We start from the raw sequence: 13,898 nt of genomic DNA on the forward strand, positions 1-13,898 counted from the left end.
AAACGAAAAATTAACATGAGAGAATGTATGTTCTTGCTGTAACTAAGTGAAAGAAATGCACATAAGGTTAAGGATAATTTAATATAGTATAATGTTTTAAATTATTTTAAAATAAGAATCAAATAGATTAATTATTTTAAATATGAAAAGTAGTTACATTTTAAAAATATTTAGTTTGTTTTTTGGTAAAAGAGCAGCAGCAGTTTGTCTTTGAAATATTTTTGGGCCTCATGAAAGAAGGAAAGTGTATGATTGGGCTATCTGGGTGGCCTGGTATTGTTCAAAGAGAAGAGTTTAAAGAAAATGGCGTTGTGATTGCTGCATTAGGGAAGAAGGAATCAAAACACGAAGAAGCCATTGAAATTGAATTGGAATAAGAATGGAATTGAAAAATGTGGTGAAGGACAAGAAATTTTGGATGGCATCTTTCATCATTGCTTGGGCTGCAGCTCTTCAGGTAAGGTAGGTTACCCATATTTATTCTTCTCCCTTCTCTTCAATTCTTCATCTACTTTCTTCTGTTGTTTTGCGTTTTCAATTTCAGGGTCACATGATGTGGTTGCAGCGCCAGAATTCCTTCAAAGAAAAATTCGGTAACCCCCAAGACCATCCTCAAAACCCTAACTAACTCACTCTCTTAGATCACACCTTCGCTTCTATTCTGTTTCTATGCTTCAATTTATTATTATATTAAACAATCTTCATCTTCCGCTGTTTATCAATTTGAATCATGCATATGTTGTATGTTTATCAACTGTGAAACTGCTCAATAGCACATGTTAAAACAGAAATGATGAAATCTAAAACCATGCCCTTTTCATTCAATTTAATTTCAGATTTGGTTCACCTGTAATCACTGGTTGCATGATTATGTATGTGTTGATCAATTCAAACCAGTAGTTTTGTGCGTCCTATTAATAGATTATAACTTATGAATCCCGCTAGGGCTTTCCGATGAAAACTCTCATCCATGTCACCAATTTCTTCTCCAATGATTCTCCCCAGTGACCCAGACTCATTCTCACATTATGGTGCAGAGGATGGAAGTTGTTGTCGTGGGAGAATTTTAGTGAGAGCTTTAGTTCAGGTGCCTCGTGTGTTTACAACTAAGTATAGCTGAGTAAAAAGAAATTCAAAATTCAACTTACAAAGCTTTGCTATACAGAGCTGTCAATAGTATTTGACAGAGTGCAGAAACATCTGAGAGTAGAGATGTTCTGTTATGTTGAGTTTGTTTCAAAAACATTTGTCCCACGTTGTTTCACCATTCCTTGCTTTAGGCGGCGTTTGTGTTTGACCTTATCAACTTTGCTAAGAGATATGGAGTGCAGATGATTGTTGCTCTACTGTTCTGGCATGTCAGAAAAGGGTGGTGCGCCCTTTGACATGTGACAACAATAGTGGTGGCCATGTTCTACAACTATCAGAGTGAAGTAGTAGGACAAAAAATAACCAGTAGTCATGATTTCTGTGGATCACAAACAACCCTCCAAGTGTGTCTTATGGATCCTAAGTAAGAGGATAATCTGGATTACTTTCCAAGAACTAATATCCACACTTAGCAAATTACACATTAGGTTTTCTTATTCTACTTTTTAACAAAGAAAGCATTAGCTCTGTTGTTGGAATGACCAGTGTTGGGTTCTATCTTTTAGGACTAGCCAGTCTAAAAACCTTCTGTGTATAGGTTTATCTCATTATATATGGTTAAAAACATTGAAGTGAATATGAAAATCTAAGGCTATGTTTGGATTAGTAGAGGCACATAAGATGGAATGGAATAAATTCTTCATTCCATTGTTTGAATGATATGATAGAATGCGGGTAGAAAAAATTGTCATATTTACGTTTTACATTTCTCATCAATAACTTGAAACATGTCTTAACCCACCACAGTATTTTCATTTTATCACTTTACATGTTACTGGACGAAAGAAACAATAAGAAAAGGAAATAAAAGACTTGTTCTTGTTGTACCTATGTTTTCTTCGCATCTCCATGCTTTTTTTTTAGGAAAAAAAGTATTTTTTGGGAAAAAGTATTTTTTAGAGTTTGACAAAAGGTATTTTGCTCTCATAATTTTACTATTCGCATCTCGATATTCTTTTATTCTTTTAGAGGAAACAGTATTTAACTAACATCCTAAACTATAATTTGGTTGAACGCAAATTTCATTTTAATTCATCTTATTTATGAATAAATATTTTTAATTTTAATTTTGTTCCAATTTGATCTTAGACTTTATTGATTTTCTTTTTGTATACGCACTTAAATTTTAATTTTATTGTAATTAATCCCTAAAGAATACCATTTTAATTTTCAAAAAAAAATATTATTTAAACTAAATCATTATATAAAAACTTGTATTGTTAATAAATTGATTTATTTGAACTGAATTAAATTCGATGGTTTTGAGTAAATTTCAAATTTGAATATTGTTGAAATTTTTAGTAATTCATAGTCCGTAGCTTCTAAATTTGACTCTTCAAACTTATAAAATCGATATTTTTTATACGATAGCAGCATGAGTATTACATTTTTCAAAAATTGTAGAATTTTACGTAAATGATTACAAAATTATTTGGAAAAATCGAATAGACATTTTAATTCTATTTTATTTTATTTTATTCTGAATTGTCACTTTTATCATATTTTTACATATGAAAAATGAATTATAATCACAGGTAAGAAAAATAAAAAATTAATGACATTTAATGTAAACGATTAAAATCAAACTTACTAGAAAAAATATATTATAGAATATTGATAAGTTTTAAGGATTAATTAGAATAAAATTAATATTCTAGGTATCCATTTACAAAAGTAATAAAGTTTAAGTATCGATTTGAACAAAATCAAAGTTCAAGATATCATAATGTGATTAAGTTTGAGGATCATTTAATTAAAATCAAAGAATTATGCTATTTTCCCTATCTTTTAAATTTGTAATTTTATATTTTTCTTTTTGTAATATATCCATAATATTAAAAATTATGTTTTTAATTACATGTTATCAAGTGCATTTTTACAATTTCTTATCCAAAATTATGTACATGGTATTTATTCTACGTAATTTTAAAAAGATAGTTCCGCAATGCCTTTTGTTTCTATTCTATAATGGTTGATCGAATATATGTGATCTTATTTTGGAATGAATAATTAGGAATATGTTGGATACATTTTAAAATTTGTTAAAATTAATATTTACAAGTTATATCAGGATTTCAAAATAATTGAAGTAATTAAAAATTGTGTTTAAAAAATATCTTTCAAATATGATTTGATGTTTGGATGGACAAAAAGTTCTTTTGTTTAAAATTTTGAAACTCTAGTTTAAAGGAAAATAACAAAGTTAAGTTTGCTTGATGTAAATATAATTATATGTTGTGTGCTTCTGACCTAGAAGTAATTTATGTCAAAAAAGTTAATTTTCATTTTTCTTAAAATCAATTTTACTCATTATAAAAGTTGACCAGAGTAAATTGTTGTGATTGTGTGTATTAAATTTTCTAAAAATTAAAAAACCAATAAAACGATTAAATGATTCATACTTTATATATAACGTCTAGGGATGACAACGGTCCGGCATGGATAGTGTTTACTCGCAACCCAACCCGAAAAAAAAATATCTACTCTTATTCGATCAGTTACTCATATGGATATCTACTTAAAAAATATCTCGCAGATACTCGTAGATATCCACGAATATTCACAAATATTTAAAAAAAGTTTTATAAATTATTAAAATAAAATTTTAATAAAAATTAAAAAAATATATAAAATATAATATAAATTAAATTAAATATAAATTAAAACTTAATTTTAATTAAATTTAACCTTATAAAATATAAATTAATTTTAATTTTAATTAAATTATATTTTTATTTTTTTCAGGTAGCGGATATTTACGAATAAGAATAGTATAATATCAGCACCCAATCCGTTTATAAGTGAGTGTTAAAATATCCGTTATTCGCGAGTAGTAAATATCCACGGGTACTAACTATCTGTCGCGGATTTTATCCACGGATACTCGTAGGCGCGAATTTTTTTGTCAACCCTAATCATGTCTATATTAATTTGGGTGAATGAAAAAGTAATTAATTTTAAACTAGTATAAAATCTTTTTGAAATAATTTTTAATTTAATTATGCTTTAAAGAAATTTCAATTAATTTATATTGGTTAAATAGTATATTAGTTGGTAAAAACTTATCTGTATAACTTGATTTATCTTCAAAATTAATTGAGTTTTGCTTGTAATTATTAACCTAAAACGAAATTACTTTTCAACAAGTACACTTTTTGCGTTTATTTGCATAAAATTGTGCCACTTATAAGATGTCAAATGTTAATAATATTTTAGTATCCTAATAGTTTCATAATTGTCTAGTTCTGTGTTTGTTTTAAGTTGAAATAAAACTCATTCAATATAAGGCATTTGTGTGAAAAACATTAAAATCTACATTATAAGGAATTGAACTATTTGTATATGTATTACAAGGTTATATTAATGATGTGATATTTCATCGGGTATAGAACATTTACTATAGATATCAACATATTTAAAATTTAAATATTATTTTACCAGAACTATATTAATGATGCATTCTCGAATTGTATAGATTCTTTTATCCTATTATTGTAAAAATATATAAAAATTAATTACAACGGTATGGCACAGCTAAAAAGTATATTATTATGATATCTTAAATAGTTTATATAAGTTTGCTTACCTCAAAATGCGATATTTATAAACTTTATTATATTTAATATTAGTTTTGTGAACCTAAAAAATATTTTAATTAATAATATATATTAAATTTACACATCAAAGATAAGCATATGAGTGAATTGAGCATGTTCTCATGATGACTTAATTTGTTTCTGTGACAAAATAAGGTATAGAAAATTGTGGGAAAATTGAATAGTCAATTCCTTTGACCATTCTATGAAATTGATGGAATCAAATTACTAATTTTGTAAAATTAAGAAAAAAAAAACTAACTTTTGTGGTTGACTGTTTGGGTCAAATTAAAAAGTCAATTTGTGATTTTTATGTTTTTTGCCAGCCTGTGGATGTATATACCTACCAAAATGTAATAGCTTTTGAAAAAAGTGGCTATTTTGTAAATGCATAATGAAAGAGTTGCATATATAATTTATTTTAAAACATGGTAGAGAATATATACTTACATTTTAACAAAGTCTACATATGTTTGTTAAGTAAAACAACTAATAGAAGACGTTTCAGATAAATAGGACATTTTATAAAACTAAATTTATTTATGTAACAGTTAAATAATTTAATATTGACTCAACAACCATGTGCACTCCTTAAATTTTAGATAGATTACATTTGTAGTTGCGGAGATTCCAATGTTTTATTTAAAATAATATTTATTGTGAGTTGTATTTATATAATAAAGTATTAAATAATTTTAAAATTTTATTAACAAATTATAAATATTTTGTTCTTATAACTATAGTACAAATTCAATGTTTTTCTCCTATTTATTTTTTATTTAATATGGTTTTTATATTTTTAAATAAATTCATTGTAATTTCTTTTCGTTAGATCTACATTATGGTTATTTCTTCAATTTTATCTACGGAATTAAACAATAAACACATAAACAATAAGTAATTTATTAATGAGATTATTCTCTAAACAATATTGACATTAATTTAATGGAACGATCATAATAAATTTTTCTAAAAATATAGGAATCATATAAATAAAAATATAAGTAGAAAAAGAAAAATATTAAATTACTACTACAAATATAGGAAAAAAAATTTCTATTAAATCTAAAATTAATGTACTCAATATTCTTTTAATTCAACGTCTAAACTAACCAGACCGCTCTTCACATAACAGGTAAACTAAAACTATTTGGTTTGGTTCTAAAACTTCAGCCCAAGAAGAGGTTCACATTTTGCTAATGATTTACTTATCAAATACGAAATCATATTTCTAAGAAAAAAAGAAACGAAGAAGCACAACGACCAAATATAATAATAATAATAATAATAATAATAATAATAATAATAATAATGTATTATAAAAAAAAAGTAATTTTCAGACTAAAATTTTATTACGATTATAGTTTCACTTATTATAAAATTATTGGGCTACAGTTGTGGTTACCTCATGAGTGAGAAAACTGTTAAAGTAAAGCTATCAAAACGGACCATTTAACCCGACTCGGCCCACCACGAGTTGGTCACTTAGTGAGCTAATCTAATCCGGCTCATTTATTAACGAGTTAGAAAAATTTGAACCCACGGGTTGGTGGGTAAACGGGTTGACTCATTGGCTCACTTAGTTACAATTTTTAAATAAAAAAAATTTACAAACTTTCTATAATTCAAATCTAAACAAATTTCACTCCCAACATGAGTGTTTAATTAATTTTGAAAATAAGAAAGTTAAATAATTTTTTCAAGCAAAAAATAATAATATTTTTTTATAAAATTAAAATTAAATTTTAATAAAATAAAATTAGGTAGATGGATTGGTGGGCCAACTCGGTCCACCACGGGTTCAACCTGCATAAGTCAGGTTTAAATGAGCCAGGTTGAAATTTGACTCGCATAAAAAAAATACAATTTTTTAAACCCAATCCGACTTGAATCTGTATTGATCCGCGGATTGTGACCCATTTTGACAATGTTAAAGTCATTTTGTTTTTTGGTTATGCTTCTTTGTCAAACATGATCCAATCACGCCGAAAAACCAACCTTTCTAGAACAAGCTATCAGTGAATATCTTCCTAAAATGTTGTAAGTTTCATGTCCTAATCAACCTCATACATTAAACAATTAACAACACACGTACTGTAGCCAAGTAAGAGTTCTTTTCTTTGATTCAACTAGCTAAATGACAAAATCAGCTAACAAAAAGTCCAAACTAAACAGAATAATATTACAGAAAAGTCTTAGATATCAGATGTGAAATTGTTCATATATTATTATTTAATAAATCTAATATTTATACACCTTATATTTCTAAGTTCGAGTAAAAAAAAAGTACGCGTCACTTAAACATAAAAAACAAAAATAGTTTCTAAATCTCCTAATAGAAATAGTTGTTTGTATGAAGCCTCCCAAAAGTCTCTAATGGGACATGACTAAGAAAAAATGAAGGAAATTGCTATACTTAGACAAATTATAAAATTATTATGACTAAGGATAAACCAAAGTCTATTGTGATTATAGTGTGTATGGTGTACATAAGCACATAGTTGAAATGTTGTTAACCAAGGAAAATTCTGCCACACTCTATGACTTGACAATCCCATCTTGTGTGCCATGTTTCAAAGTTTAACATTGATAACTACATTTTCTAGATTTATAAATAACTTGGTGCACCTACCTGACGTAACTTGTACTAAATTAGTATATAATTCATGTGGGGTACCATGAAATCAGGTCAAAACTTACAATATCTCAAATTATAGTCTTTTTTATGGATCTTTATATATATATAACTTACCTTTTTACACTTGATGTGTTATATAGTGACATCAAATAAATTAATATAGAACTTAACTAATGAGAAATTATTGTTTGTATGATAATTAAGATAATTATATTAATTAAGCTTGAGCGAGGTGTAACTTCTTCTACATGGGTAATACACATTATTTATTCATATAGTGTTTATAGGTGTAGATCCCATTTGAAAATTAGATTATATAAGAGGTGTTAATTTAAGTATGAGTCTAAGTCCAACATTGAATAGAAGTGAGAAAGTAGAACATTATATAAAAATGAAAGACCCATTAAGCCATTGTATTTCTCTCCTTTAATAAACCCAGATTATTTTAAACTTAAAATCACTCATCCGAATATATATTATTTATTATATCCTCTACCTATTAATTTTCTATTTCTCTTATAAATTACTATAATTTATGTTTAATTTTACAACTTTTAGATTTATTTATTTTACCTGTCAGTACCCTAATGAAACAGTATACTTGACAAGGAAGTCTACATAGAAAATTGTTACAAAAATAGTTTTGTTCATACATGAAATTGTGGCCATCTTATGTGCTTACTTATCACACTATCTAGACAAACTTGGTAGCTTGTCGTGCATTTGTGGATTACTAGCTAGAACATAATTCTGAAGAAACTGTTTAGAAGAAGGATATTTCAACATTAAGTCTTGAAAATTAATCAAAATATAAAAATATGTACTTATCTATAACAACTTTTATAACTGTTATATTTGTAAAGTATTGTGTTATATATATAATGTGGCAACTTTGAACATTTAAATCAAAATAATTCTTGGAATTCAAATGTCTTACAGAATCAATTTTACCACGTAAACTCTTTCAAAGCCAGATTCTTTTAATACTATAATTACGAGTTCTTTTCAATAATTTAATCCTACAAAACTCGTATTTGGAGCATAAAACCCTAACCTGCGATGAATCCATGCTCAAATTTAGCTTACTCTAGCTAGTAGTAGCCACAAATATTAAAATGGATAAATTTGTTAAACACAAAGTTTGAAATGACAGTGGGAATGAAACAAGTTTCTAGATGAACGCAGGTTGTTGTTGTAGGATAAGGTTTCATTGGAACCAACTGCACGGCACTGCTATTTGAAAATTTGTTACCTTCTAGATTGCATGATGTCCACAGAAATTGGATTATACAAAAATCAATTCCACAATAATATTCCAACGAATTGTTTTACATTTTATGGAAAGAAATTTCGTGAATAAGGATCTGTTCTGCATTAAGTAACACAATCACTAAAAGTTATTAGTTGTGAATTAGTAACAAGTAAATATATAATTTAATGTTCCAACCTCCTCTTAGGTATTGATATTGATATGTCTCGATTCTCAAACTGTCAATCGTAAAAAACAATCGATGTCTTATCTCTTTGCTGTACTAGTGATATATCATCACCATATATATCTCGAACCAGCATTAGGGTACACGTATTTTTGATTAATTATACATAAAGGAAAAGTTATTTAGAATAATCAGAAGCAGTTATGCAGATCGCTTTCTATTCCCTGTTAAGAAACCCGTTTTGTGGTTATTTTTCTTGAGAACGTGCATCATGCATGTTTGCAACCTTTGACTTGATTAAATATACAAAGAGAAATCAAAGTTTAGTTCGTATTTAAAATTTTATATTTGCAGTGCTAGGTTGTATAGAATTGTTTCCACCATGAATCACGTTCTGAAATTGAATTTATTGTCACACCAATCTCATAATCTTATTTAACGACAACTGCAAAATGACCTACAAATTAAACAAACCGTGAGTTGTACACAAAATAACCTTAAATAGTGATAAATAAAATGTCAGTTTAAAAGAAAGGTTCAACGTTAGGATTCAAGAGAAGAGAAGATTGAAATCTTTCGAGTATTTTTAGGGTTTTTTTTTTCTGGTGAGATGACAAGGAACATAGCTGTTTTTTAGGTTTTGAAACAACAATAACCAATTAACCTCTGCGTTGTTAAGTGCATAATAGAAAAATCAAGCTTAACAGGCCTGAGATTAGCACTTTCAGAACAATTAATTAGCTTAATGATAAACCATGATGAAACATTCCTTCAGTTAAACTATTTTAGTAGAATTGATTCACGAATTACGCGGACACTTGTTCTTTGTTTTCACAAACATGAATTTCTTATAGATATATATGTATGTATATACCAAGAACTGAACAAATATAATTTACATACAGTAAAATAAAAATGAAAAAGGGAGCCAAAAAGCAGTGTCCTACACTACAAGAACATATTCAATTGAAGCAGTGAACCAAAGGAGCTGGTTGTCTGATCTTCAAAAACTTCAAATCATTCTCTAATGGCGTCAAATTCAGATCAGGAAACAGAACTCTCTCGTTGCTGCTACCCTTGTGGTTCATTTTCGGTGAAGAAGTATTATGAACAGTGGTAGCAGTAGCATTGTTCATCTTTCCATTTGATGATGTTCTATGGCGTCTCATGTGTCCTCCCAAAGCTTGCCCTATCGCAAACTCCAAACCACAGACAGAACACTCATGAGTCTTAGGTTTTGGTGGCGAACCATGAAGAACTTGGTTATGCTCACTCTCTCCGACCATCAACCTAGGTTTCTTGTGACTCGCACGGTGCCCTCCCAAGGCTTGAAACGACGGAAACTGCCTCTTACACGTCTTGCACTCAAACACACGGTGGTTGGAAGAGTAGTTCAAGTAGTTCGTGTTCTCAAATTCACCTCCTGCAGAAAGCAACATCAAGTAGTTGGCCATGGTTACGCTATCAACTTCTCTTTCTCTCTTCATCATCACTGTGCCACAAATATATATCAGTACTATATAATTTTTCTGGTTTGAAAGGGTGTCAGAATATGGATACGATGAATGGAGAAAAGGGTTAAAATGAAAAGAAGAAAAGAAAGGTGTGAAATGTGAGATATGAGACTTTGAAGAGTATGGTGTGTGTGATATTTATAAGGTTGGTTTTGTTTGCTAGATTTAGAGTTTCAGACAGTTGTTCTGATAGATATAGTTGACGTTTCTGAACATGTGTATGAGTAATATTGTGTGAACGTGTACTGTGCAACACACTATGCTTGTGACTTTGTTGAATTGAACGAGTGTTATACGTAAGCAAGTACGAGTAATAGAGCAATTAAAAAGCAATCTATTGGATGCATTGAACTAGGGTTTTTCCTTTGACTTGTTGGATTTGGGTGAAAGTAAGCATTGCAAGGCTCATGTTTACTCAACTAATTCAAAGCTACCAAAAAGTTTTATAATATTTAAAATTGTTGGACAGAAGCTTTGAAATAATAGTAATGGTTTAAGAAAAGGGGTTGTTCTAGATGGCAGCCAGTATAAGATAGAATTGAAGTGTTGGTGTGTTGGACTGCGCTGTTTACTTGGAAAACTACGTGTCTTCTAGACTCTGTCTGACCAAGGAAAATGGAATATTACTCTAACGTGCTGCATCTGTCTTGCTCACCAGCTTTCATACATTGATTGAATAGGATATTAGAAAGATAAAATATTGATCTTGTTCCATTATATAAGCATTTTCTTTCAGAAAAAACTATTGATATAGCTTTGGAATAGTAATGTCTTACATATACACTGTACAACAATATATTTATATATATATATATATATATTTTTATAGGGTCTGTTGTTTGTTCTGGTGACACCATCACTTTTGAATGAGAGTTGAACAAAGAGTTATTAACTTATTATATTGAATATGATGGTCAATGTCGTATATCTAGGCCAAGTCAACTATATAACTTGTGCTATCACTTCATTCATCATTAGATAATGTTATCTCACAATTTATGTTGGATTAAAGATTTCTTTCGTATTGATTAATTGTAAATAATGTGTTGTTGTACATTAAGATTTATTTAAATGTGTAAAGAATAGGAAACTTGAAATATATGCAAGATTTAATTATTTTACTTCGTAAGCATATTCAAATTATTTTACCAAGCTGTATTAATTATTTTATTATTACACAATTTTAGCATCAAATATTAAGATATAAAATTAAGATTATATCTATCAAATTATTCCAAATTAACCTTCACATTCTATTGTCTTTTAGGTTCTAAGCATTTAGACATTAAATATTTTCTTAATGGATATCCTTAAAATTTACAAATATAGTAAGATTTCAAAGTGGGGGACTCATCCCATACTTTAGATATATAATTTTTAATAGATAAGAATAATTAACTGTTACAAAATAATATAATTTAAACTTTAAAAGGGGTTATATTTTCTAGGAGATGTTTATATACTGTTATGGACATTCCCCTTTAAAAGATTAATTTAATATCGTGTGGGCCATTGACCCACATATCAGATATTAAACTGTTAAGAACAGATACTACACTTGATCTTAGCCAAAAGGCCGAGAAAGGTATAAGTTCTTTCAGGTTGAGAGACTTCTTTTAGAGTATAACATCAAGTGACTGTTATGTATTACAGTCTATGTGGGACTCAGCACTGCATTGTGTAATCAACTCCCATTAGTCTATATTTAATTATGAGAGGAGAGTGCTCAACAAATCCCAGGTCACCCTTGTAATTGAGTTTTGTGCATCATTGTATAAAGTCTGAAAGTTATATGTGTTAGGATTGAGATATCATACTGAACTGATAAATAAATTGAAAGAATAGTTAACTCTTTTGATTTAATCTGGTTAATTACAAATACAATGCCCATTTGACTTCATAAATAAATTCAAATTTATTTATTAAGTTGAATTAAATTTTTATTTAAGAATCTGCTATTAGAAATTTATTTAGACATATAGGTTTTTTTTTAATTAAGTCTTGAATTGGAACCAGGATATTATAACATTCCATGTCTGAGCCATTAACTTATATCTCGATAAGGCTTCACAATGCATTGTTTGGGGGACTATAAGTTATTTCTACATTTTTTATTTTTTTTGAGTGACTATTGTTATTGATTTTTCAAAAATAAAAAATAATAGTAACTATATAGTTGTTTATATTTTTAATGAATTTTTGTTATCGTGATAAATAAGTAGATAGATATAAATGGACGTATAATTTAGGAAAATAAAATTCTATAATTTAAAATGAATTTTTATTCTTGGATAGACAAGTAGATAAATATAAATGGATGAATACTTTTTGAAAAATAAAATATATCTTGATAATACATTTTTTCTTGTCTCTACCCATCTAATGGTATTATTTAGACATTAACTATTTTTTTAGTTGATTATTTTTTTAAAATATTACAATATGAATTCTTTTTATTAATAATATTTTTTGGATATTTTTTAATTTTTAATAATTATATTCTCATTTTGTACATAAAAATGAGGAAAAATTAAGATAACAAAACAGATCAATCCAATTTATTTTTAACAGGATAAACTGATCTATTAATTAAAACCAGATTAAACTTCATAATCTAATATGTCAAATTACCATATTAACCTGTCAAGTTGTCAGACTACTCTATTTCTTTTTTATCAAAAATTTAATATCACACAAAAATAAAATAAAAAGTTATTTTTACATAAAATTGATTTTAGACTAAAAATGGTTAATTTGATAAAATTAAAATAAACCGTAATCATAACAAAATCCTACATTAAATATCACAGCACATATTCAATATTTTTTTTAATGAATCGAGTTACTGACTCACCCAATTAGATAGAGTGATTCAAACTCTTGGGTTAAAAACGATTTTGATCAATCAAACTTAGACATTTTTTTCATTAAGAAAAATGCTAGAAATAATTTGAAATCATATGAATTATAAGGAATTAAATATTCCTTTAGGAAAATAAGTTTTTTACCATAATACAAAAAAACAATCACAATTTTTAATCATTTAAATTTTAATCAAAATCAGGTAAAACATATAAAGAAGAATACACCTCTGTTTCGGGTTAGGGTAAAGTAAGTATTACAAATACCTTCACAATCTCTTTTCAAAGTCGTTCGAGTAATTGTATATCTCTGTTTTATCTTCGTCTAGCTCCAACTGATCAGGATATACCTGCCAAAGGTACCTTCACAATCTCTTTAGTAAGTATATCACTAAAATAAATCGACTTTTACGGTAAACTTCCTTTATTGTTATACCACAAAACTCATTTGACTTCATGAACAAATTCAAATTTGTTAATCAAATTGTATTAAATTTTTTAATTAAAAATCTGAAAAAAGTTATTTAGAAATAAGTTATTTTTTTATAACATTATTTTAATATGACATTATTTTAAATAGTATGATTTAAACTTAAGAAAAAATTCAACAAGTAATATTAGAAAATGTATTTTATATAATATATATATAAAACAATTGTAGTCATTATATATATAGTCATTATATACATATAATATATGTATTC

The 13,898-nt window shown here is 27.5% G+C and overlaps 2 protein-coding genes and 1 pseudogene across 2 annotated transcripts; 1 reads left to right on the forward strand and 2 right to left on the reverse strand.

Annotated features, from left to right (window-relative positions):
* Window positions 1-367: 367 nt before the first annotated feature.
* On the forward strand, window positions 368-1,764 carry LOC108325383 (uncharacterized; the record flags this gene model as incomplete). Its single annotated transcript, XM_017558452.2, has 2 exons — window positions 368-457; window positions 545-1,764. Coding segments are annotated over 2 exons (174 nt in total), but the record flags the coding sequence as incomplete, so codon positions are not given.
* A 7,879-nt stretch (window positions 1,765-9,643) lies between these two features.
* On the reverse strand, window positions 9,644-10,590 carry LOC108325675 (zinc finger protein ZAT12). The gene has a single exon (XM_017558771.2). It carries the CDS (start codon window positions 10,307-10,309, stop codon window positions 9,782-9,784), a length of 528 nt encoding a protein of 175 aa, XP_017414260.1. The 5' UTR covers window positions 10,310-10,590; the 3' UTR covers window positions 9,644-9,781.
* A 1,172-nt stretch (window positions 10,591-11,762) lies between these two features.
* On the reverse strand, window positions 11,763-11,922 carry LOC128196044 (U2 spliceosomal RNA; annotated as a pseudogene).
* Between the last annotated feature and the right edge of the window lie 1,976 nt (window positions 11,923-13,898).

The sequence above is a fragment of the Vigna angularis genome, chromosome 3 (genome assembly GCF_016808095.1).
Source record: "Vigna angularis cultivar LongXiaoDou No.4 chromosome 3, ASM1680809v1, whole genome shotgun sequence".
In the NCBI taxonomy this organism is placed as follows: domain Eukaryota; kingdom Viridiplantae; phylum Streptophyta; class Magnoliopsida; order Fabales; family Fabaceae; genus Vigna; species Vigna angularis.

Coding starts and splice junctions, on each gene's coding strand:
- LOC108325675 (XM_017558771.2), bottom strand. CDS start 10,309: ATGATGAAGAGAGAAAGAGAAGTTGATAGCGTAACCATGGCCAACTAC.